At 58.3% G+C, this 24696-nt stretch overlaps 3 protein-coding genes across 5 annotated transcripts; 2 read left to right on the top strand and 1 right to left on the bottom strand.

Moving 5' to 3' along the window:
* Window positions 1–38: 38 nt before the first annotated feature.
* On the top strand, window positions 39–2512 carry LOC116580692 (basic salivary proline-rich protein 1-like; the record flags this gene model as incomplete). The annotated part of the gene is made up of 4 exons (XM_032327285.1): window positions 39–273; window positions 378–897; window positions 1379–1765; window positions 1987–2512. Coding segments are annotated over 4 exons (1191 nt in total), but the record flags the coding sequence as incomplete, so codon positions are not given.
* A 2402-nt stretch (window positions 2513–4914) lies between these two features.
* On the bottom strand, window positions 4915–22650 carry HAGH (hydroxyacylglutathione hydrolase). 3 transcript variants are annotated; one of them, XM_032327280.1, is made up of 9 exons: window positions 22514–22645; window positions 19830–20005; window positions 19306–19370; window positions 14785–14902; window positions 14020–14128; window positions 12230–12333; window positions 11901–12002; window positions 5581–5660; window positions 4915–5114 (listed from the first exon to the last, which is right to left on the bottom strand). In XM_032327280.1, exons 1-9 carry the CDS (start codon window positions 22587–22589, stop codon window positions 5015–5017), a joined length of 930 nt encoding a protein of 309 aa, XP_032183171.1. In that variant the 5' UTR covers window positions 22590–22645; the 3' UTR covers window positions 4915–5014. The 3 variants fall into 3 exon arrangements, with proteins under 3 accessions (XP_032183171.1, XP_032183172.1, XP_032183174.1); XM_032327281.1 differs by lacking the exon at window positions 11901–12002 and having other exon boundaries at window positions 22514–22647; XM_032327283.1 differs by lacking the exons at window positions 4915–5114; window positions 14020–14128 and having other exon boundaries at window positions 5588–5660; window positions 22514–22650.
* Window positions 22651–23086: 436 nt separating this feature from the next.
* Window positions 23087–24170, top strand: FAHD1 (fumarylacetoacetate hydrolase domain containing 1). The gene has a single exon (XM_032327284.1). The coding sequence runs from the start codon at window positions 23114–23116 to the stop codon at window positions 23777–23779; it is 666 nt and encodes a 221-aa protein (XP_032183175.1). The 5' UTR covers window positions 23087–23113; the 3' UTR covers window positions 23780–24170.
* Window positions 24171–24696: the final 526 nt, after the last annotated feature.

Here is a 24696-nt window from a genome sequence, read left to right as displayed (position 1 = left end):
GCCTGTCATGTCAGGGTGAACTTATGAACGTGAGCTGAAAAAATGAGAAACCGCTCTGGGCCAGGGAAGGAGGAGAAAAATCACAGCGTCCTGCCTCCTCGCCCCCACCACACCCCTGCAGCTGGCCCCAGTGGGACCCAGATGGGCTTGAGCCTGCGCAGAGTCCTGGGGGCACACAGTGCAGCCCTGCACTAGCCTGTCCTAGACCCCCCGGGGAGCCGCCGCCTCCCAGGCCTCTCTGCTGCTCCGACGCGGGATCGGCGTCCGTAGAAGGTGGTGGACCCAGAGAAGCCTTCTATGGGTCTGCAAAAGGTTTGGGATTACTAGGGGCGCAGGGGTACCCTTGGCTCACTGCTGTGACCCTCACTCATAAACAGGACATTCTGAGCGATTGCCTAGTGACACAGGAGCGGGCCCCGCGGGGCCAGCATGTGACCCGGAGCTAACGGACCCCGCCCCGCCCAGGAAGACAGGACACAGGCCCAAGGGAGACGCTTTCCAAGAAAACCCCTCTGAGGGCAGCAGGGGCCCGGGGTCAGGAGTCCGGAGCGAGAGTGGCCAATGCCCAGTCTCTGCACTTGTGCCCGATGGGACAGCGGCCCGCGGCCAGGAGGGCACGAGGGAGAGAAACCAGTGGAGCCCCCTTGGCCGCCCTCCGTGCCCCACGCCGGCCGCGCAGGCAAGTCTGCAGCGTGACTGCCCTTGTGGAGACGACAGCCGGAGGAGCGCAGACAGGAGGGACGCCCGGTCCGTCAGGAAACATGCGGTTGGACCTCTGGCTTGCGGGTTCGAGCCTCGCGCTGGGTGTGGAGATGACTTCAGATCTTCTTTAAAAAGGAAAAAAACCCTGGGAAGAAAGGTGCCTCCCCAAGTGGCTTCAGCTGCTGGAAACCTCAGGTTCGCACTCGAATTCCCCTTCCTCAGACTCCCAAAGCCCAAGCGCCCTAGTCCCTTCCACGTCTGCCGGCGGCGGGCTCGCGTGAGGAGGCGTCCGGCCCGGCCGGCCATGGGAGGCCCGAGCAGCGGCTCGCCAGGAGCGGAACCGCGGGCAGCCCGCTAAGGAGACCGTGTGAGGAGACCCCGTTCCCGTCCGGGGTGACTTCTGGCCACACTTGTATGTCCCCCGCAGGCCTCCCCCACACGCTGGCCACCTCCCAGGGTATGTTTCTGGCCTGAACCTACTCTGACCCTCCTCTGCCTACTGCCCCTGACCCTGGGAAGCTTCACAGACACCTCGGCCTCCTGCTGCCCAAACCCAGCCTCACAGGCGTTCTCTGAGCTCCTTTCTGTCTCCCTGCGACCCTGCACTCACGGCACAGATCCCTGGGGCAGAGGTTGGGCTTTCACTCCACTCACGGGCACCCCTCCTCCTGTCCAGCAGCTCACCACAGCCCTCGGAAAAATGCCTGTCAAGGCCCGCTCCGCCTGCCAGCTCCCAGCTTCACGTGAGCGCCAAGGTCCTCCTGTGTCCTGTCCACTGCTCCTCAAGGCTCAGCCACAGCTGTGCCCCAGGGCCTTGGCACTTGCTTTTCTCTCTAGGTATCTGCAAGGCTCACTGCTATGAGCCTTCACTCGTTCACGGCACCACCTCAGCGAGGCCTGCCCAGCCACGACACTGGCTGCTCTTTGCCCGGTTTTCTCCCGTGCTTCCTCCCGACCCGGCTGCCAGGTCCCTCCATCAGGACAGAAGCTCCCCAAGGACAGAGGCTCCTGTTCACATCGAACCCCCAGAGCAGCTCAGCTTCCGCCCAGCAGCCACGCTCAGGTCTGTGAAACCCAGAGGTGAGGACAAAGGCTGCGGGCCTGCTCGCCTCTCTGCAGTGTGCGAGACCCGGGGAGCGAAGTCCCAGCAGTGGGACCACAGAAGGTTCACAGGGAAAACAGAGCTCAGGTGGGAGGAGCAGGTTCCTGGGGAGCGAGGCTGATAGCACTTCTCTGCGCTCCCGATACTGGCCTGACTGAAAAACACACCATTTACGTCCACAGCAGCCAAACTGTGGAAAGCCTAGATGTCCATCGACAGACGAATGGCTGAAGATGTGGTGTCTGTGTACACACGGACGGACGGACACACACACACCAGAGTATTACGTACCCATCGAAGAAACAAAACAAAACCAACCCCCGAAATCTTGCCATTTGCACCGACGTGGCTGGAACTAGAGGGTATGACGCTGAGTGGAGTAAGTCAGTCAGAGAAAGACAGTTCTCACGCAGTCTCCCTGACAGGAGGAACTCGAGCAACAAGACGGGCTCGTGGGGCGGGGAGGGGAAAGTGAAGACGAAACCGGAGAGAAGACAAACCGTAAGAGACTCCTCATCTCAGGAAACCAGCGGAGGGTTGCTGGAGGAGAGGGGGTGGGGGCTGCAGGGGTGGACGTCAGGGACGGACGTCAGGGAGGGCGTGTGCCATGGTGAGCGCTGAGTTGTATGAGACGGATGACTCACACCTGTGCCCCTGGACCAAATAACACATTCTGTGTTAACCATGATAATAAAAAGACGCCACTTACGACCGTGTCAGAGACTAGAATACCAGGGACGGGATGATCCCAGAGAGCTGGCCTCCGGGGAGTGTCGGCACCCACGGGGAAGGCATCTGCTGTCCGGTGGTCTGTCTGCCCTTTCCCTGGTTCGGGCAGGGGACCTCCGAGTCCTTGGAACTCCCCACAAGGTGCGTGGCAGGGAGAACATGGTTCACAGGCACCCCGCCACACCGGGGTCGACACAAGGGGGACGGTCACATCGCGCACAGGGCCAGTGATCCCAGGGACGATGCAGTGACACTGCATAGCGCCTTGACACAAGCTCAGACATGCCAGGAAGGTGACCCTCTGTGGTTTACAGAGCATGCGGCTCAGCACCCTGGGACCCCCAGACCTTGCCTGGGGGTCCTGCTTTGTACCCTTTGTAATCAAACCCAACGGCAGCACTTCTCAGTGTTCCAGGAGCTGTCCTGTGAGTGCCTGAGCGAGCAGGGTCGGTGCGGGCATCCGACAGGGTGGCCAGGAGGCCGCGGGGACTCCCCAGCGTGGACCCGTGCAGCCAAGCCGTGCCACGCTGCCCCCCAGGGAAGCCCGGGCTGGTCGCTGCTGCCGGAAGCCAGGGCAGTCTGTGGGGACCGACCCCTTCGGCTGCAGGGCCGCGCAGACCAGGGAACATAGCAGCAGAGTTGGGTTTCCCAACACAGAGAGCCGTGGGCACCGTGATGCTGGATGAGCAGCGTGTTGGTCACAGCAAGTCCAGAAACCCAGTGCGTCACAGCATCATTCCCATCCGGCTCTAGCCATAAACATCTACTGTTTATAACAGTAAATTGCAAATGGCCAAGACTCTCCCGAAGGACAAAGCTGGGCTCTGTCCCTTCCCAGAAACGGAGAATGACCCCGCGGCTGTAGGAACACCAGCTGTGGGGCCGTGGGACAGGTCTGCAGCCCTGCGCACTGCTCCCCTGGGGCCCGTACTGCGCGCCAGCAAGAGGGACAGATGCCTGGGCCCCCACCCCGGGGGGCAGACTGCTGGCCACCAGCGTGACTGCATCTTCCCAGGAACCACGGACCCAAGGGACAGAAGCGCACACACAACTCCGGGGGCATGGACGGGAAGGCAGCAGAGGAGGGACAGGTGACCTCGTACCACGCGCTTGACCACAGTTCGGGATTTCTTCAACGGGACGCCGGAGCACGAGGCCAGCAGCCACCTGGGGAACGACTGCCGACACGCGTGGCGGGAAACAAGGGCCCTGTGTGCCCCGGGAGGAGCAGAGCCCAGGAGAGACGTGGGGGCCCCTGAGCAAAGCGGCAGCCGGGGAGGAAACCTGAGTGGCCCGCACATGCACAGAAAAGGACCCAGCCTCCCTGGGCGGCAGTGGGGCAGCCCTACGGCGGTTTGCACAAGGGTGCGGCGGGCATGGCTCACAATTCCAGTTGGGCCAGAACCTTCCCCCGAGTCAAAATGACCATGGCCAGCACGCAGTGTGGGCACGAGAGCGTGTCAGAGCCACACGTCACAGACCCAGGACCGCAGTCACAGGTCTGGCCCCACAGGCAGCCCAGCTGCAGGCCCAGAGCCCATGGGGGCGGCCCAGCAGGACCCCCTCACCATGGATGACACGTGCGAAGGGAAACTGCTACTGTTCGGAGCTCTGGGCTCGGGGGAGAGAGCCGCGGCCCATAGAGGCTGGGTGAAGTGGCATGATTTACTCACTGACATTTCCATGTGTAGCTGGGAGCACAGGGACTAAGAGCAGGGGGACTGTGCGGGATGCCCGCGGGAGGGGGAACACACACCGGGGGACACTGGCAGGGCCCACCCCCACGGGTCCACCCCGGATGTGCACACGCCAGCGTGGACGGGTGCGGCCAAGCAGCAACGTGACGCGGCCCGAGACGCCCAGGCTACTTCAGAGCTGTACAATGAAACATCTAGAAGGTCCTATGCAAACCCTGCTCCGCGACATCGCAAGGGCCTCTGGCTCCACTTAGCGGTCACCATCTTTGGACAGGAAGGACTCTGCCTCCCAGCCATGCAGCACCATGGCCCACCCAGGACCTGACACACAACCTTAGCGGCCAAGGACGTCTAGGGAGAGTGGCGACAGACCACCTCGGCTGGAGGAAAGCCCTGGGCACGGTTCTTCCCCACAGATCCAACCCAAAAGGACACCATCTGGAACCGAGGAAGACCTCGAGATGCAGAAATGAGGCGGCTGGAAACAGCCCTTCCTGCCCGCCCTGTGCCCAGGGTCTGGCCGCACCCCGAGCCTCGTCCGCGTATCCCAGGCCACGGCTGGGGGTGCACAGTCCGCCAGCAGCGTCTGGGAGCACCTGCATGACTTCCCTGGTAACTGCGTGCTAGAACACTGGAGACGAAAGCGAAGGCTCTGAAGTTAATTTAAATTAAACCAAGACTGGATTTCCTGTACTCCGGGCAAGAAATTTATCTAAAACATCTGAATACCCAAATGTGCTTGAGGGGGGCAGCGGCCAGGGGCGCCCCAAGCCCCACGGCCTCCTCAGTCCCGGGGCACCTTGAAGTGGTCCTTCTCTTTGCGGATGGCTCTCATGGTGGTCACGGGCTCTGTCTCCCCAGCATGCTGCTGCACCGTCTTCTCCCTGCGGAGGCCGAACACCAGGCTGCACGCCACGCCCCCCTGCCCCCCACGCCCCCCACAGGGTGCCAGGGACCGGAAGAGCCAGCGCAAGTTGGGACACGCTTAAAAAATGAGATGCTACAGCAGCAGCCAGCTCGCGTGTTCCTAACCATGGGGTCGTGCTATGCCAGCCGAGCTGTCCTGCCAGCGACCTGGACAGCGGGGACACCGACCCCCCACTGGCGTCCGGCAGGCCCAGGTGGCAGCTCCCTGAGACCCCGGCCCCCACCAGGGACTGTACCTCATCTGCCTATGGATCCAGACTCCAGGATCAGAAAGGACCCCAAACCCTCGCCGGGGCCCAAGCACCCCCTTCTGAGAAAAGGGCCCGCGCCCAAGGAAGCACTCTACTTGATGCAGAGTTTGGGGCGGCCTCTGGCACGCGGAGCGGCTAGGCAGGGGCACGGGCATCCCCGGAGCCCCCTCACCTCACTCTCATGAACGGGTTGTAGGTGAACTCCTCGGCGATGGTTGATGGCACCGTGGGCTCACCGACGCTGTACTTCTCCTGCAGGGGACAGAGGCCGCTGTCATGCAGGGACTTGCGAAGGCACATCTCCGTACCTTCAAACGTCGTCCAGCTCCGAAGGCAAAGGGAGTGGAGGCGGGGGGTCAGTGTGAGGACAGGTCCGTCCTGCTGTGGATACCCAAGCGTCCCGGCTGCCGCCACCACCCTGTGCCTCCTCCCCCTGCTGTCTTGGAGCCAATCTTGGAACTCTTCTCATTAACACGAAGTCTGTTTTATGGGAGAACAGCCCGCAGCAACACAGACAACGCTGTGCCCCGGGTCCCCGGCCTGGAAGGTGGGGAGCGCCTCTCGCGGGGCGTTTGGCAGGGTGTCCCCTCCGTGGGCCCCACAAAGACCCAGGAAGAGCTGTTTGCCAGGCAGCTTGGCAAATGGAAAATTAAAGCAAAAATTGTGCTTTGGAAAGATCCACGAAACTGACACGAACAGTGAAGGACAGGAGCACGGATCACCGATGCCGGGCAGAGGCGGCGCTGCGGTCGCGCCAGCAGTCAGCGTGGGGCTGACACTGCTCTGAAAGCAAAGCCTCGATGATAAGACTTAAAGGAAACAAAGGAGAGAAATTCTGACCTTGGGAAAGGCAAGTATTTCTTAGAAGAGGTATGAACCATAAAAGAACTTAACATGCTGGACTTTATCAGAATTAAAAATCCTTATTTTTCAGGGCGCCTGGGTGGCTCAGTGGGTTGGGCTGCTGCCTTCGGCTCGGGTCATGATCTCAGGGTCCTGGGATCGAGTTCCACGTCGGGCTCTCTGCTCAGCAGGGAGCCTGCTTCCTCCTCTTTCTCTCTCTGCCTGCCTCTCTGCCTACTTGTGATCTCTTTCTGTCAAATAAATAAATAAAATCTTTTAAAAAAAAATCCTTATTCTTCAAAATACGTTGTTAATAAAAAGCAAGTCACAGGGAAATACACATCAAAACCACGGCATACCAGTCAGAACGGCTACAATTAACCAGTCAGGGACCGACACGGTGCGGAGAAAAGGGAGCCTCCTACACTGCAGGTGGGAACGCAAGCTGGTGTGGCCACTCTGGAAAACAGCACGAAGCTTCCTCAGAAAGTTGAAAATAGAGTTGCCCTATGGCCCAGCAATTGCACTACTGGGTATTTACCCTAAAGATACAAACATAGTGACCCGAATGTGTATAGGAGCAACGTCCACAACAGCCAAACTATGGAGAGAACCTACATGTCCACCCACAGATGCGTGGATAGAGAAGATGTGGTTCATATACACAATGGAATACTATGCAGCCATCAAAAGAAAGGAAATCTTGCCATTTGTGACAATGTGGATGGAACTAGAAGGGATTATGCTAAGTGAAGTAAGTCAGTCAGAGAAAGACAACTATCATATGAGCTCTCTGATAGGAGGAAGTTGAGATCCAGGCAGTGGGGCCGTGGAGGGAAGGGAGGGAAAATATGAGACAAGATGGGATCGGGAGGGAGACAAACCATGAGACTCTTAAATCTCACAAAACAAACTGAGGGTTGCCAGGGGGAGGGGGGGTAGGGAGAGGGTGAAGGGGTTATGGACACTGGGGAGGGTATGTGCTACGGTGAGTGCCGTGAAGTGTGTCAACCTGGAGATTCACAGACCTGTACCCCTGGGGCTAATAATAGATTATATGTTAATTTAAAAAATAAAAAAAAGATAAAATTAAAAGCAAGCCATGGAGTGGGAGAAACTATCTGACAAACTTACCAAAAAAAAAGAGAGGGAAATCCTCTTACCTAAATAAGATGATCCAATTTTTTAAATGGCCAAAAGACTTGAACAAACCCTTCACAAAATGGCCAATGGCACATAAAAAGACGCTCAACATTATTAGACACTAGGGAGATACAAATTAAAACCACAACGTTGGGGCGCCTGGGTGGCTCAGTGGGTTGAGTCTCTGCCTTCAGCTCAGGTCATGATCCCAGGGTCCTGGGATCGAGCCCCGCATCGGGCTCTCTGCTCAGTGGGGGGCCTGCTCCCCCCCCCCGCCCCCGCCTGCCTCTCTGCCCACTGGTGATCTGTCTGTCAAATAGATAAATAAAATCTTTAAAAGTAAGTAAATAAAATACAATTACAGCGTGACTCTACTACGTACATCCGAATGATGAACACCAGAAGAACGACGAGGCGCAGTACTGGGGGGGACACAGGACAGCTCAGAGCCTCCACTTCGCCAGGAGAAACGTATAACAAGCACCGCTCCGGGAGACGACCGGGCCGTCTCTCCCCCAGTCAGACACGCGCTGGTGCCCGCGGCCGCTTCATGCCCGGGTGTCTCCCCGAGAGCCGTGAAAAGGTGCGCGGCCCAAGGAAGGGTGCCCGGCGGCCTCTGAGCAAACAGGTGACAGGCGTCCCAAGCACACAGCAGGTGCCACCGGGCAGCGAAAAGCAACGAGCCGCGGGCGGGCACCCCAACGCGAGTACATCCCCCGCCACTCCGAGCGGGAGAAGATGCGCGGGGACACGGCGGAGGCTCCCCTGGCTGCAGCTCTGCTGACGTGAGCTGAGGTCCAGGGCATGCGACGCGGCAGGGGTCGTCAGAGCCGCCGCAGAGAACACGACGGGAGTGTCCTCTGCCTTAACTGCACTGGCAGTCTGTCCCCTGGTGTGTGTGTCTGTCCAAGCTCACTCAGCCGTTCACTTGATGCAGCTCGTTACTCGTGAACTAAAGCACAGCAAAGCGGATGCATAAGAAGACCAGAATGAAAATTCTGCCACTTAACCCGAAAACCTTGACAAAATGGGCAAATTCCTTGAAAGACACAAGTTGCTAACAAAACTGACTCAAGAAGATGTAAAAATCTGACAGCCCTACATAAAGGCATTAATTTGTAACAACAAAAAAAAGATTTTTGCACAGAAAAGCGTCCATGTCCTGGCGGCCTCCCTGGCGAATGCAACACTCGGGGAGCAGACGGTGTCGCAGAGAAACTTCTGCCAAACGGGAATAAACACATTTTCAGTTGTTTCCTGAGGCCAGTGTTACCCTGACACTAAGACCCAAGGCATCCCAAGATGACAAAACAACAGACCAGCCCCTGGTGGGGACCCAGAAGAGGCTAGAGCAGCGGCACAGAGCATGGCCGAGGGCCGGGAAGCGCAGGGGACCGCAGCCCGCCCCCAGTGCACCGCAGAACACGGGGGACAGTCACGTAACATGAAGACAGGAATCCGTTCACAAAATTCCACGCCCACTCGTAAAAACTCTCAGAAGACCAGGAATACACTTGAGTTCGTATCAACCTAAGAACATTTACAAAAACCCACAGCTACTGTCACACCTAACGGGTAAAGACGAAAAGCTTTCCCCGGAGCCTGGGAACGAGGCAGGGATGTCCGCAGTTGCCGCTTCTCTAACGTTGTCCGGGGGACGCTGGCCAGGGTTGTAGCCCAGACAAGTCAATAAAAGGCACACAGATGGCAAAGGAAGGAGTAAAATGATCTCTGTGTGTTGGGGACATGACTGTGCATGCACTCAGGAGTCTACGGAAAAGACCCCGGAAGAAGGGAGCTGAGCGAGGTCCGGCGGATACAAGATCGCGATGCAAAAGTCATCTGTATCTCTCAAGCCTTCAGCAAATAATTGCTTCCAATAAAACTCAAAAATATAAATTTCTTAAGGATACATTTAACGATATGTACAATTTCCATAACAATGAAAATTACAAAATATTGCTGAGAAAAACTACTGAGCTTGATAAACGGAAAGCGATAGCACAGTCACGGAAACACTCAGTATGGTTACGACCTCAATTCCCTCCAAATCCTTTGTTACAACACAGTGCTAATCCAAAGCTGACTTTTTTGGTAAAAATTAACAAGACAAGTTTATATGGTATATGGAAATGGAAAAGTTTATATGGTATATGGAAAAGTTTATATGGTATATGGAAATGGAAAGCACTTAGAAGAGCCAGAACTGGGGCGCCTGGATGGGTGAGTTGTTAAGCGTCTGCCTTCGGCTCAGGTCATGATCCTGGAGTCCCTGGATCGAGTCCCACCTCAGGCTCCCTGCTCAGCGGAAAGCCTGCTTCTCTCTCTCTGACCCTCCCCCTTCTCATGCTTTCTCTCTCTCTCTCTCAAATAAGTAACTAAAATCTTAAAAAAAAAAAAAAAAAAGAGCCAAAACCAATTTTAGGAAAGTCTACAATTAGGGGATGTACACAGCCCGACCCTAGACTTGCCACAGGCTTTGGAAATCAGGCCCGTCTGCTGCCAGCGGAGAAGTGCCACAGGCCAGGGCACAGACTGGAGTGTGCGGAAGTGACTCGTGCCCGCACTGTCCATTTCACTGGGCAAAGGGGCCACGGCAGTCCCATGAGGAAAAGACACTGTTTCCAACAAATGGTACTGAGCGGCTGAATGTGAATTAAAACAAAAAAAGGCCCTTCTACCCTTACCTCAGTCCGAACACAATCTGTGAGGCACCATGGACCGACACAGAAATCCGGATAAACATAAAAGCTAAGGGGGCGCCTGGGCGGCTCAGTCGTTGAGTGTCTGCCTTCAAGTCAGGTCGTGATCCCGGGGTCCTGGGATCGAACCCCGCATCGGGCTCCCTGCTCAGTGGGGAGCCTGCTTCTCCCTCTCCCACTGTGTCTCTCTGTCATAAATAAATAAAATCTTTATAAAAATAAAAGCTAAAACCATTAAACTTTCAGGAGAAAACATAGCAGGGGGTGTGCATAGATTTCTTAGGACACAAAAACTGTAAAAGAAAATACTAATAAGAATCTTCACCAAAAGTATGTATAAATTTGTATTCTCAAAAAGACACTGTTAAGGAAAAAGGGGGGGAAGCCATAAAAACGGGAAGGAAGTATTTGAGAGAGATTCCTGACGAAAGACCCATTTCCAGAACACACAAGGACTCCCCGCAACCAGGAAGACAGCCCGACCTTTTCCACGGACAGACATTCGAACACGCACCACAGAAGATGAGCTGGGAGAGGCCGCGAGCCCGTGAGAGACGGAGCTCATCAGCCATCGGAGAAAGGAACATTTTAGGAAACATGAGGAGATACCAGCGCGCACCATGCGGAAGGGCTCACACGTCAGTTCACACGGCGCGTGGCGCGGTCCCAGCGAGGACGCCAAATATGCCGCCAACCGGAAGCTTCCTGGGATCTTCCTCAGAGCAAACCCCTCAGGGACCGTGCCTGCGCCCGCGAGCAGCGGACACCCGTGTCACCCCCGCGGCGGCTGCGCACCGTCAGCCAGAGCGCCCCGGCCCAGGGCTGACCCGACTCCGCGGCACCATCACAGCAACCGCGGCCCGAAGTGCCAAGCACAAGAGCCCCGTGACCCGTGTTCTAGGGCTGTGTGTGCAGGAGACTCCGCGACTGGGGTCTGCAGCGGGGGACGCAGGGGGCGCCCTGGGGTCGCACCAGGCGGCGGCGTCAGGAGTCTCACAGCTGTCCCACTCGCCCGGGGCGGGTGCGTCCCACTGAGCGAGAACGATCCTCCACAAAGATGAGCTTCCTCCACGCGGCAGCTCGGCGCGGGCAGCAGCCAGGGTGGAGGCACCAGGATGCCTCAGCCACGAAGCCACAGAGCACTGCGCGGCACCCGCACCCAGGCTCCGGCGTCTGGGGAAGCCTCCCCCGTGCCGACAGCTGACGCCCGTGGCGTCTCAGTCCTCCCAGGGGCATTTCCCACACGCAGGCCCCAAACTGGGGAAGATGCAGGCGATTTATTCAACACCAGAGCTCCGAGACAGCCATGGTCTCGGGACAGAGCAGGAGGCCCTGCCATGAGGCCCCCAGTGCCCCCTCTCAGGGACGGACAGCCCCGCCACCAGCCCGGCCACCCGCCAAGGGCGAGAAGCCAGCCCCGCCCTGCAGAAAGAAAGGCCTTTCAGACCAGCAGCCCCAGGGCCAGGTCCTGCTGCAGCCTGCACGGCCTGGGAGGCTGCCCAGCTAACTCGCCGTCCTCCCGGCCGTGGAGCACATGTCGGGGCCCCGCAGCGCCGGCCTCCCCGAGGCATCTGTGAGAATGCGGGATCCCAGGCCCAGGCCCAACCCTGGGCCCCTGGGTCAGCGAGGATCCCAACGACATGGCAGGGGCTTCCTCGCTAGCTCCAGCCGGGCCGGGAGGAGCCCCTCGTTGCCTACACACGAGACAGAGCCCCGAGCGCGGCGGCGCAGACGCCCCGAACTCCTGGGAGCCCCGTCCTGGTCCCTGCCCGGCACACGCAGCCCTGCGGCGCGCCCCACTCACCTTGGCCCAGGCCAGCTTCTCCTGAACGGCGGGATTGTTGGGTTCCACGTGGCGCGCGAACTTGAGGTTGTTGATGGTGTACTCGTGGCCACAGTACACTCTCTGAGGAAGACACCAGCCTGTGAGCTCCGAGTCCCCAGGATGTGCCCTCAGGCCCCTCTGAGACGGGCTTGTGGGGCTCCAGGCGAGGACCCGTTAGCGACTCAGCACACACACTGCCTGCGTGTGTGTCCCACGACAATAAAAACACCTTACAGAAAAGCCTTACTTCCAGAGGAAGCGGCCCGCCCGCCCGCTCTCGGCAGGCCCACGCGCGGGGTGCTGCCTACCGTGTCGGGAGGGAGCCGGCCCAGGACCTCGAGCAGGGCTCTGTACATCTCATCCGCTGTCCCCTCGTAGAACTTCCCACAGCCGGCCACAAACAAGGTGTCACCTGAGAAACGGCACAGCCAGGGACCAGTGGGGGGCCGCCAACAGGACAGCAACAAGAAACCCTGACCCCCAGCTCTCGGCTCCCAGCCCCCAAGTCTCACTAACTGGTTCCACCAGCACCCCCTAAACAGCTGCTGAAGCCCACTCCTTCCTTCACTGCCCCTCCGTCAGTCCTAGCCCTGAGACCCCCAAACCAGCCCTTGTTCCCACCGGCCCAGCAGCCGTCCCAGACCCACCTCCCTCTGTCTCCTCTCGCCCTTGGCGGCCAGCACCAGCCTGGAGAAGCCCCTGAGCTCACCAGCCACCACCTTGGTCCTCACCACACAGGCCCCCTTCCGTCTCTGCCCTTGGGAGGGCCTTCCCGTCCCCAGTACCCACCCAGCCTCTGTTGCTTCCTTGAGGAAGTGCCCGGACTGCTCTGTTCTGCAGGCCCCAGGCACAGGGAGTCCCTCCACCATCTCTGGCCAGGCCTCTGCCCAGGGAGCCTGAGCCACAACCCAGGACCACAGGGTTGTCATGGGGCCCCCGGCGAGGGCGGTACTGCACTGCTCCCAGGGAACAACAGGACAGCCTAGTGGGGGTGGGACTGGGACTGTGTCCCTGAACAAGCCCTACACGTAGGGGAAGCCTGAGAACCAGTGAGAAGTCCACGAGACCCCGGAGGAGGCTGGGGCACAACAGGCACAGGAGATTTTGAGGTCGGGCCCTCCCTCCAGGGGAGCAGCCCCCTATTCCCACACCTGCCTCCAGGGCCTCGCTGGACATCCTGGTTCCCACACTTCAGTCCTTGCCTCAGGCTGGCAGAGGCCAGAGCCTCAGCACCGAGGACACTACTGACCCATCCATACCCTGCGCCCTGCCAGCCTCTGTCCATGGAGAAGGGGCACCGGGCGCAGGGCCTGGGCTCAGCACACAGCCCCACCTTCCACAGCAGGCACATGGCTTCCCGTGTCTGCAGTCCCCAGGGACCCGCCTCACTCCCAGGTCCTGACACCCCCACACCCCCGCAGCAGTGATGGGTACAGGTGCAACACTGGCTGCCCATGGCCACTCGGGGGCCTTCGCACTTGCTGTTCCCGCAGGTGGCACTGGGGGCTGGTTCCACGGCCACACACATCAGTGGGTGAGGCCGAACGAGCCCGGGGTCACCGGGGTCCCACAGCACGAACTGGGAGTCGGCTCAGGGCGTGCACCTGCTGCGACTATACTGGGGACACTGAAAACAACCGGTCTTTAAGATGAGCTTTGGTGTGGGGTGCCGTCAGGGTCACGAGGCAGCAGAGGCACCCCCTACTGGCACCGGGGAGCCCGCGGGCCGCAGTGGCTGGTCACAGAGTCCCACGTGTGCCCGTCCCACTGCGGAGCCGCTCCAGGAACCCCGTGGCACTTCCCAGCTGGCTCCCGCTGCAGTGACTTCATGACAGGAACATAAGCTCCTGCAAGACTCAGAGCTTAGCCCTTGGCACTGGCTGAGAACCGTCAGGAGTCAGAGGGGCTTCTGGGCCTGGGCAGACAGTGCTCCCATCCGCGGGAGGCTTCCCATCTCTATCTAAGGGCCGTGGCCCCCCCCACCTCACCCCCACGCCCCGCAGGAGCCTGGCTGCAGACCCGGACCCAGACCCTGACCCAGCGGAGCACCGAGGGTCTCCGGAGACCTCCCTGGCCCGGTGTGAGCCCGCACACTCACCTGTGAACACCGCAGGTGGCTCGGAGCTGCTGGGCTTGTTCACGAAGTAGCAGATGTGTCCAGATGTGTGGCACGGCGTGGACAGGCACTTGACGTGGAGAGACCCCACCTGGAGCAGAACGGGTGCTGGCGCTTCCTCCCTGCACACGGCGAGCTGCCCAGGGCTCGCAGCCGGTGGACCCCCGCCCCAGCGGCTGACAGGGCCCCGCGGACCTCGGGCCACCAAGCAACAGTGCATCCTGCTGGGGACCCTGGGGCAGGGCGCAACCTGGCACCAGCGGGGCCGGAGCGCCGTGATTTACTCCCTCCTCAAAGCCAAGCCAAGTCTGAACCAGCCATCCTGCTTCTTAAAAACGGTTTCTCTCGGTTTTCCTTCCTGACTCCCACTGCCCCCCAACCCTTCTAAAACGTTCAGGCCCACAAGGACTGAATTCAAGACCTACATCGGTGCAACCTTCCCACGGGTCAGCGGACCAGCCCACTGGTCAGCAGACGAGGACGGCCTCCCAGGCCGCGAGTGTGCTCTGCACGTGCGCACCAGGAGCTGTGCGCCTGCGCCCCGCCCCGCCACCAAGCTCCTGGGGACATCCTCCTGCTGGACCTCACATCAACGGGTCCAGTTGCCCCAACCGTCTGGAGACGGGGCCTGGCGAGGGCACCGTCAGGCCGTCCTCCACCCACCGGGTCCCCGAGTCAGGGAGGGAATGCAGGCGGGGGGTGTCTGTGTCCCCACCGAACCGTGCCCTCCGTCAGTGCACTGCTCACCTGCAGTGTGGACAGGTGCGTGACCTTGTGAGTCAGGGCCCCGATCCGGTCGTCACCCCCGCACACCTTCAACCCAGGCGCCAGCTTGACCAGCTTCTCGTTTCCGCCGGCATGATCCCTGGAAGCGGGAAAGGAGACCTGGGCTTTTGTTGATGGGACCAGACCTGCTTGCTCTTAAACCCCCCAGCACAAGGCTCCTTCCTGGTTATGTCTCAGCAGAAACTCCTCTCCCAACACAGGAAACTGGCTTGTCATTTGGCGGTACTGATGAGAACATTCTCAGACGTGCCATTCCCGAGTGAGGCATTTCTGCGCCCCTGCCCTGTAGCCGCGGAAGCTTCTGAAGCAAACACACCAAAGCCCAAACTCCTAGATGATCCCTATGCCCGGCTCCCAGGCTCCACGCACACAAGAGTCACCTGAGGGTCTGTAAGAAGCACCACGGCCTGACTCCCTGCCCCACGTGGTGACGCAGCTGGCCCCTGGTGGCCTGCAGAGCAGGAGTTCTAACAGGATGCTCCCAGGTGGCCCACTTTGGGACCCACTGCCCTAAGCAGGTGGAAGCTGTCTTCTAAAATGGCAATGCCGGGACACCTGGGCGGTTCCGCTGGTTAAGCACCCAACTCTTCATTTCAGCTCAGGTCACAACCTCATGGTGGTGAGATTGTGTAACCTGCTTAAGATTGTCTCTCTCCCTCTTCTTCTGCCCTCCCCCATCTCTCCCTCCCTAAAAATAAATAAATCAGTAATAATAAAATAAAATGGGGCGCCTGGGTGGCTCAGTCGTTGGGTGTCTGCCTTCGGCTCAGGTCATGATCTTAGGGTCCCGGAGTCGAGCCCCACATAGGACTGTCTGCTCAGCAGGGAGCCTGCTTCTCCCTCTCCTGCTCCCCCAGCTGTGTTCCCTCTCTCACATTCTCTCTGCCAAGTAAATAAAATAAAATCTTTAAAAAAATATTTTTTTTAAATGGCCATGCCCCACCCAAAAGACCACCAAAAAACTGCTAGAACTGATACACAAATTCAGCAAGGTTGCAGGATAAAAACCAACACGTAGATGGGGCGTCTGGGGGCTCAATGGGTTAAAGACTCTGCCTTCAGCTCAGGTCATGGTCCCAGGGTCCTGGGATGGAGCCCGAGCCCCGCATCGGGCTCTCTGCTCAGCGGGGGGCCTGCTTCCTCCTCTCTCTCTGCCTGCCTCTCTGCCTACTTGTGATCTCTGTCAAATAAATAAATAAATAAAATATTTTTAAAAATGCGTAGAAATCTGTTGCACTTCTATGTGCTAATAAAGCAGCATTTAGAGAAATTAGGAAAATGATCCCATTTACAATTGCACCAAAAATATACAACACCCAGAACTAAACCTAACCAAAGAGGTGAGACGACTAGTCTGAAAACTGTGGAACACTGGGAAAGAAGCTGAAGACAGAAAGAAACAAAGACATTCCACTGTGTGCTCATGGACTGGAAGAAAAAACACTGCTAAAATGTCTACTTTCCAAAGCAATCTACCATTCAATGCAACACCCACCAATACTACCCCCATTTTTCACAGAGCTACAACAAAGAACCCTAAAATTTCTAGGGAACCACAAAGGCCCCAGGCTACAGTGATCCTGAAAACCAGAAGCAAAGCAGGCGGCACCAGGATTCCGGACTTCAAGCTCTATCACAAGCTGTGATCATCAAGACAGTGTGGCAGCGGCACAAAAACAGACACACAGATCCACGGAACAGAACAGAGAGCCCAGAAATGACCCATCCAAAAATACGCAACGGGAAAAGGACAGTCTCTTCGACAACTGATGTTGGGAAAATAGGACAGTCAGATGCAGAAGAATGAAACCGGACCACTTTCTTTTTTCTTTTTCTTTTTTTTTTTAAAGATTTTATTTATTTATCCGACAGACAGAGATCACAAGTAGGCAGAGAGGCAGGCAGAGAGAGAGAGGAAGGGAAGCAGGCTCCCTGCTGAGCAGAAAGCCCGATGCGGGGCTCGATCCCAGGACCCTGAGATCATGACCTGAGCCGAAGGCAGCGGCTTAACCCACTGAGCCACCCAGGCACCCCCTAAACCGGACCACTTTCTTACGCCACACACGAAAACAAGTCCAGAATGATGAAAGAGCCGAATGTGAGACTTGAAACCCTCACAATCCTAGAGGAGAACACAGGCACTGACGACTCTAACATTAGCCACAGCACCTTCCTGCTACACACATCTCCAGACGAAGGGGACAAAAAGCAAAAACGAACTCCCGGGATATCATCAAAATAAAAAACGTCTGCACAGCCAGAGAAACAATCCACAAAACCAAAAGGCAGCCTACAGAATGGGAGAAGATATTTGCAAATGACATTTCTGATAAAGTGTTAGGATCCAAAATTTATAAAAAGCTTATGTAACTCAACACGCCCAAACACACATAATCCAAATTAAAAAATGGCCAGAAGACATGAAAAGACAGTTTTCCAAAGAAGACACCCAGATGACCGGCGATCACATGAAAACGCGCTCCGTGCCACTCCTCGTTGGGGAAGCGCAAACCCCGACTACAAGGACATGTCCCCTCTCACAGCGCGGCGCGGCTAAAACCAATGACGTAAGAAACAAGAGCTGATGAGTACGGGAGAAAGCGGAGCCCTCGCGCCCCGCGGCCGGGAACGCAAGCTGGCGCAACCCCCGTGCAAGAGAGTGTGGAGGCTCCTCGAGAAGCTAAAATCCAAACCATCCCCCGATGCAGTCATTGCAGCTCTGGGTCTCTACCCGAAGAACACAAGGATGCTCACCCAGGGGGTGCGTGCGGCCGGGACAGCCGCGTTACCTCCAATAGCCGAATGACGGAAGCAGCCCAGTGCCCATCCCCCGATGAACGCACAAAGACGTGTAGTATCTACGCGTGTACACACGGACACACACAGACACACAGACACACACACACAGGAACATTACTCAACTGTAAGAATGAGCTCCTACCCTTTGCAGGAACATGGACGGAACCGCGGAGTCAAATGCTATAAGAAACGTCAGAGAAAGCAAATGTGCGTGATTTCACTGACACGCATAACTGAAGAAACAAAGGAGCCAAGGAAAAGGAAGGGAGACAAACCAAGGAGCAGACTCTTGAGGAGGAACAGATGGTTCCCAGCGGGGAGGCGGGTGGGGGAAGGTGACGCGGGTGACGGGGCTCCAGGAGCCCGCATGTGAGGGGCACGGAGCACACACAGCCACTGGGCCACTGTGTCGCACACCCGCAGCCAGTGTAACACCAGATAGTAACTGGAATTAAAATAACATAAAAATAAAAACACTTACAACTTTAAACAAGTAAACACACACACCCATGCCCAGCTCGGCAGCACCCGGTGGGGACGGGGGTTGGGGGGGGCAGGCCTGCTTGTATCACAGCCTGTGGGGCCGGACCTGCACCGCAGAAGTCCAGCCAGGGCCCTGCATCAGACCAGCCTTCCCGGGACAAGGCGAGGGTGCCAGCTCCTCCCCGCAGCCTCGTCCACGCAGTCCTTCGAGGAGCCCAGACGCCGCCGTGGGGCCCACAGATAAGAGGGGCGGGCTCTGCCAGGCCCACCCCAGAGCTACACCCCGGGCGCTCTTAGGACAGGTGCCAACACCTCCGCTGCCCCACCCTCTGGGGAGCGCAGGCAGGAAGGGAGGCACCTTGCGGCTCATGGGGCTCGGTCTGGGGCAGAATCAGGGGTTTTGTATTCTAACATAAACAGAGGAAAAACCCCAGGGCATCACAACTTAAGAAAAGTGACCTGGCGGTTGGTCGGCAGACCTGGCTTCTTACCAGAAAGCAAGCCCAGCAGCACGGCCAAGGGCAAGGCTGCATTCAGGAGTTAACAGCTGACAGCCTGGGAGGAACACCCCAAAGACTGGTGCCTGCTTGGCCACCACAGAACAGACCCACCGGCCCAGGCCCTGGCAGGCTGAAGCTGTGGGAACCGGGGCTGCCCTCAGGCACTCACATGCAAAAGACAATTTAGAGCCAAATAAATATTTTTTTCTAGTGTAAAGAGCTCTGAGTTTCAACTCCAGTCCTAAAATGCAGACACAGGTGCTTCTTCACCCCCTACCTTCAATTTCAGAACCATAGCCTCTCCAAATAGAGCGGCTTGATTTTTAAAAACACCAACGTCTAGAATAGTTTCTTCCCTGACATCAAAGCCTGTCTCCCATCACACGAGCCCGGAGCCTTCACATATGCTGCTGGGGGTCCATCCCACGCAGCCCCGAGTTAGCAGTGCCCAGGGCCAAGGCCACTGGACAGCAGCACAGGGGCCACTACCAGCATGTCTTCTCAGAACCCCGCTGGGGCTGATCCTCAGTGGCACAGAGAACGCAGCTGGGCAGGGACAAGGGCTTCCAGCACCCCAATCCCGCAGGTCTCCATCCGTAAGAGGGCCCAGAGAGCCTAAAGTGCCTGACCCCTACAGACACCGGCCCGGAGTGCACACGGCCCGGGGCAGACAGGCCCACACCGGCCGGGGAGGACTTACCAGTGGTGGTGGGTGGTGAGCACCGTGGTCAGCTTCACTCCGTGCTTCTTCACCGTCTCTACAACCTGCAGCCAAACATGAGGCACGACGGGACCATGGTCACACTCCCCGCGCTGGGTGGCCGAGCTATAGGGGGCCCAGCAGGACTCAGGCCTGCCCGGGAGGGGCCATGCCCTGCCCTGACCCTGCTGACTTGCCCCGTTCCCGGTCCTGGTCCCTCTTGACCCAGCTGGCAGCTCAGGGCCACCCATGACCTCTCCAAGTCCCTCTGGCCGAGGTAATCGCCCCTGGGGCTTCCTGGCACCCAAGGACCTTCCAGACAGAAGCCCATTGCTCTCCTCCCTCAAGATGCCGGCGGCCTCCAGCCCTCGCTGGCCTTCTGCCCGACAGCAGAGTGGCTGGACACCGGTTGTTTTTCAGAAACCAAATGGGTGAACTTCTGTTTAGCTCTGACCAAGCTACAAGGACACTGCAGCTACCAGCCCTCGCAGGGGGTGGGGTGGTGCTGGGGCCCTGCCCCCCACCTTCTGTGGCTGCACCGGGTCCACGACGGCGGCCTCCTTGGTCTCATCGTCGATGATCAGGTACATGTAGTTGTCGGTCAGCGCGGGCAGTAACTCAACCTTCATGGCGCCCTGTTCCACGGTCAAGCTCTTCCTTAAGTCCGTGTGATGGAGAAGGGCTCCCAGCAGGGCTGGGCCTGAAGACAAAGCTTCGGTCAGTGTCCATGGGAGGCCGCCCCAGGCTGAGGCTCAAAGACAAGCCCTCGGCCAGGAGGCCCAGGAGACCCCACGTGCTGGGGCCCCAACATCCCGGGGAAGGGACTCGGCCAGCGGCAAAGTGTGAGGCTCGCCGCAACGGGTTTTCTGAGTTCCTTCGGTAAAGAAGAAAATATCCTAATTTTACCACATCCGTTAAGAGAAACACAGAAAATTCTTCACACGCATATTCACAGAAATCCCTTCTCTCACACTCTGATCCTGATTTTCTTTTTTGCAAGCTCTCAGGGGACGGGGTGCCAGTTTGTGCCTGTGATGCAAACCACAGTCAGAAGTGACCAGTGCCAGTCTTGGGGTGTTCACACCTGACTCAGAAAGACCACGAAGAGAGGAACCTGGAGGGCAAGCGCCTCTGACCCTAAGTCTCCAGGCAGAGAAGAAAACAATATTCTCTTTCATAGGCAGGAACTCGAAATTTGGACCATGCACTAAATGACCAGGGCCTGACACATGGGAGAGATGGCCACCTGTTCCAGATCCAAGTGCACAGGACACAGAATCGCCATCCAGTTGAGCCAAAGGACCCGGCAGGGTGTGTCAAGAGTGAGCAAGGGCCGAAAGCGTCCCCCACTGAGAAGTCAGGGGCCAAGCCACTTCCAACAACGAAACTCCTCTTCGATCTAAAAATTCACAGAGGCCCAACAGTACTTGTCCTCACGTGAAAGAGATGAACACCACAAAAGGTGACAGAAGACAGCCATGAGATTCTGGGGGAGGTGCCAGAATGGGGCCCTCTTCCAAAAGTCATCCAGAAAGCAGGCAGGACCCACTGACTGACAGACCACATCTCCAGGGGCCACTGCGGGCTGAATTCGACCTTATCTGCCACGGCCAGGGAAACTGTCAAGAATACACCGAGATATCCAACTCCCCTTTCCCTGGACAACCAGTTGGGCATTTTCCAGGCCCTTCTCCTCCCTCATACATGGCAAAACAAACATTTCTGTATGACCAGGTTTCCTTGACAGTCCACCCTCCCCAGGCCTCAGCACTACCCGGGCCCAGGAAGGACTACAGAACGGAGTGCACCTACTGGGGTTGGGGGAGGGAGGAAAGCGGGACGGAAACAGGACTCTCCTGCGAGTCTGGGAGAGGAACACCGCCCAGGTGAGGGACTGTAACCACAGCCTGTGCTCGGGCTCCTCCAGGTGCTCCGTAGATTCTCCTGGAGATCCCGGGGAATCAGAAACTTCTGCAGGCACCCCTGAAAGCCTTCTTCCTTTTCCAAACATTACATGCCTGAGAAATGCTTCCAGTGCACTGCTTTGTACTGTGATCTTTCGTAGGCAACAAAGAGCACAGAGCAGGAGCCTATGGTCCCAGCCAAGACCTGAGACCCGTTTTGCTTGGCTTCTCTTGAACCGGGCCCGTCCTTCTGCATGGTATCCCGAGGCTGGGAGCGGGCTCCCATCTGAACCAGGTGGCCACAATCTTGCCAATTCTCTCAGGATCTCTGCCTGACTCTGGAAGCAAAAAGGCTTAGCCCCGACACTCTGAGGAGTGTCCCCAAATGGCAAAAAGGACAGGCTCTTTCCTTAGTGATGGCAACACCTACCCACTCCAGAACATCAAGTGCTCTCGGTGAGATCTAAAACCGCCAAGGACAGCTTTGCCTCCCTCACGACTGCTACGTGGTCATGTCTCCAACCGCTAACCATCACCCAAAGACTCAGGTCACCCTACTGCCCCTATTGCCACATTAGCCTGATAAGATATCAGGAAATAAAAAGATTTCAAAATCAAGGTCAAAATATTCCGACAAAGCAGGAGGTAACCCCCCGCGGGACAGGAATCTGGCAGCTGCAAGCGCAGGCCCTGGAAGCCCGCCAGCCGAACGCCTCTCCTTCTAGAGGGAGGGCCAGGGCCCCACAGCCGCCAGGGCCCCACAGCCCCCAGGACCCCGTCCTGCTGCAACCCCGGTACTGCCCGGGCCTCCTGTCCTTTGCACTTGTCAGCCGAAGATCGCAGGAAGAGATGGGCAGGCAGGCCCCGGGGCGCACACACGCGGGTTCCGCCCGGCTGGGGAAGGGCGCCCCGGGAGGGCCGCGGGCGGACGGGGGCGCGGGGCTGGGCGGCGCGCGTCTCCTTACCGGGCACAAATCCGCCAGCAACCCCCGGCCGACCAGTGACCCCACTGTCTTCAGCCCCGCCAAGTCTGACTCAAGTGCCGCGGGGCCTTTCCTCGACCCCAACCCGCGCGCCCGGACGCCGGCGAGGGTTACAAGCCTGTGTCGACAGAAAACAGCGTCAGCCCGCGGCGGCCCGGCGACTCCCGACCGCCCCCAGCGCCGCCGGACCCTTCGCGGGGGCGCGGTCCAACCGCCGCCACCGGGTCACGACGCGGGCGGGCCCCCCGCAGGCCGGGCCCCGCGCATCCGACGCCTGTCAGGCGCGCCCTTCCGCGCCGCTGCCGGCGCCGGTCCACCTACCCAGGCCACGGCGGGCGCAGGCGGCTCCCAGCGCGGCAAGGCTCCGGCGGCCGAGCAGCCCGCGGCCCAGCACCATGACCCGGGACGGCGGGGCGGCGGCGGCGGCGGCGGCGGCGGCGGCGGCAGCGGCAGCGGCGGCGGCGCGAGGGGCGGGCGGGCCGCACACGCCGGAGGGGCGCCGCGGCCAATCGGCACCCGCCGCCCCGCCCCCCAGCCAACCAGCGCACGCCTAGCGCCCCCGCCCCAGACCTCGGCCAATCAGCGCCCGCGTCCAAACCCGTGCCCGCTGCCGGCCGGGCCTCCGCGGACCCGAGTGCGGGCGGGGCGCCGGGAGCTACCTGCGGCGGCCGCGGCCGGAGGGCAGCGTCAGTGCTTCCGCCGCTCTCCAGGGACCAGGCCTGTGCCCCGAGGCAGCTACTGGACAGCCGCTCCCAGGAGTTGAGGTGCCGCGACTGTCGAGCACCCGGTAGAGCGCAGAGCTGCACGGGCCGTCGCGGTCAGGACAGCGCTGTGAGGTAGTTCGTTCTTTCCTGGGCGCCGTCGGCGTCAGGTGACCGGGCCCGGCGGGTCACGTGACCTCCAGGGACGCCCGGCGGAGCCATGGCGGCGCCCAGGCCGCTGTCCCGCTTCTGGGAGTGGGGGAAGAACATCGTGTGCGTGGGCAGGAACTACGCGGACCACGCCAAGGAGATGCAGAGCGCCTTGCCGAGCGAGCCGCTGCTCTTCCTCAAGCCGTCCACCGCCTACGTGCCCGACGGCTCGGCCATCCTCATGCCGCCCTACAGCAGCAACCTGCACCACGAGCTCGAGCTGGGCGTCGTGATGGGCAGGCGCAGCCGCGCCGTCCCCGAGGCCGCGGCCATGGACTACGTGGCTGGCTATGCCTTGTGTCTGGACATGACCGCCAGAGACGTGCAGGACGAGTGCAAGAAGAAGGGCTTGCCCTGGACGCTGGCCAAGAGCTTCACGGCCTCCTGCCCGGTCAGCGCGTTCGTGCCCAAGGAGAGGATCCCGGACCCTCACAACCTGAAGCTCTGGCTCAGGGTCAATGGCGAACTCAGGCAGGAGGGTGAGACAGCCTCCATGATCTTTTCCATCCCCTACATCATCAGCTACGTTTCTAAGATAATGACCTTGGAAGAAGGAGATATTATCTTGACCGGGACCCCGAAGGGAGTCGGACCCGTGAAAGAAAACGATGAGATCCAGGCTGGCATACACGGGGTCGTTAGTATGAGATTTAAGGTGGAAAAGCCAGAGTACTGAGTCTGTGCAAAGCGCCCTGATTTACAAAGTTTCAGGAGAGAAGGGAGCTGGACAGAAGCAAGCAGAGGTTATTAAATGGGACAATCCTTTAAGAAGAAACTAATTCTTAAATATGATTTAATTGGATTGTTATGACTTAAGGCAAATGGACCCTTAAAGGAAAATGTGATCTAGAAAAGCTGGGCCAGAAATGGAAAGAAGATTGAGAATTTTAAGAAACCACCAAATTAAGTTTTTGTAATGCTTCCAAAGCAGAGAATTTATCAAACCTAATGTTAAGACTTTCCTTCCTAAAACTGGAGTGGATAAGACTTTTCATTTGGGGGGGGGGGCTGGGTGGCTCAGTCCCTTAAGCATCTGTCTTCCTCTCAGGTCATGATCCCTAGATCCTGGGATTGAGCCCCCAAGTCAAGCTCCCTGCTCAACGAGAGCTCTACTTTTCCCCTCTGCCCTTCCTCCTGGCTCATCCTTTATCTCTCAAATAAATACAAATCTTTAAAAAAAAATTTTAAGAAAAGACTTTTCATTGAGACATTCTGAGATCAGTAATTCAAAACTTAAAATATGCAAAAGAGGGGCGCCTGGGTGACTCAAAGGGTTAAGCCTCTGCCTTTGGCTCAGGTCCTCAGGGTCCTGGGGTCGAGCCCCGAATCAGGTTGGCCCCTCAGCGGGGAGCCTGCTTCACCCTCCCTCTCTGCCTACTTGTGATCTCTCTCTCTGTCAAATAAATAAATAAAATCTTTTTTAAAAATATGCAAGGGGCACCTGGGTGGCTTAGTGGGTTAAAGCCTCTGACTTCGGCTCAGGTCATGATCCCAGGGTCCCAGGATCGAGCCCCGCATCAGGCTCTCTGCTTAGTGGGGAGCCTGCTTCCTCCTCTCTCTCTGCCTGCCTGCCTCTTTGCCTACTTCTGATCT

The sequence above is a fragment of the Mustela erminea genome, chromosome 20 (genome assembly GCF_009829155.1).
Source record: "Mustela erminea isolate mMusErm1 chromosome 20, mMusErm1.Pri, whole genome shotgun sequence".
NCBI classification, from domain to species: domain Eukaryota; kingdom Metazoa; phylum Chordata; class Mammalia; order Carnivora; family Mustelidae; genus Mustela; species Mustela erminea.
This window is presented reverse-complemented; position numbering and strand designations above follow the sequence as displayed.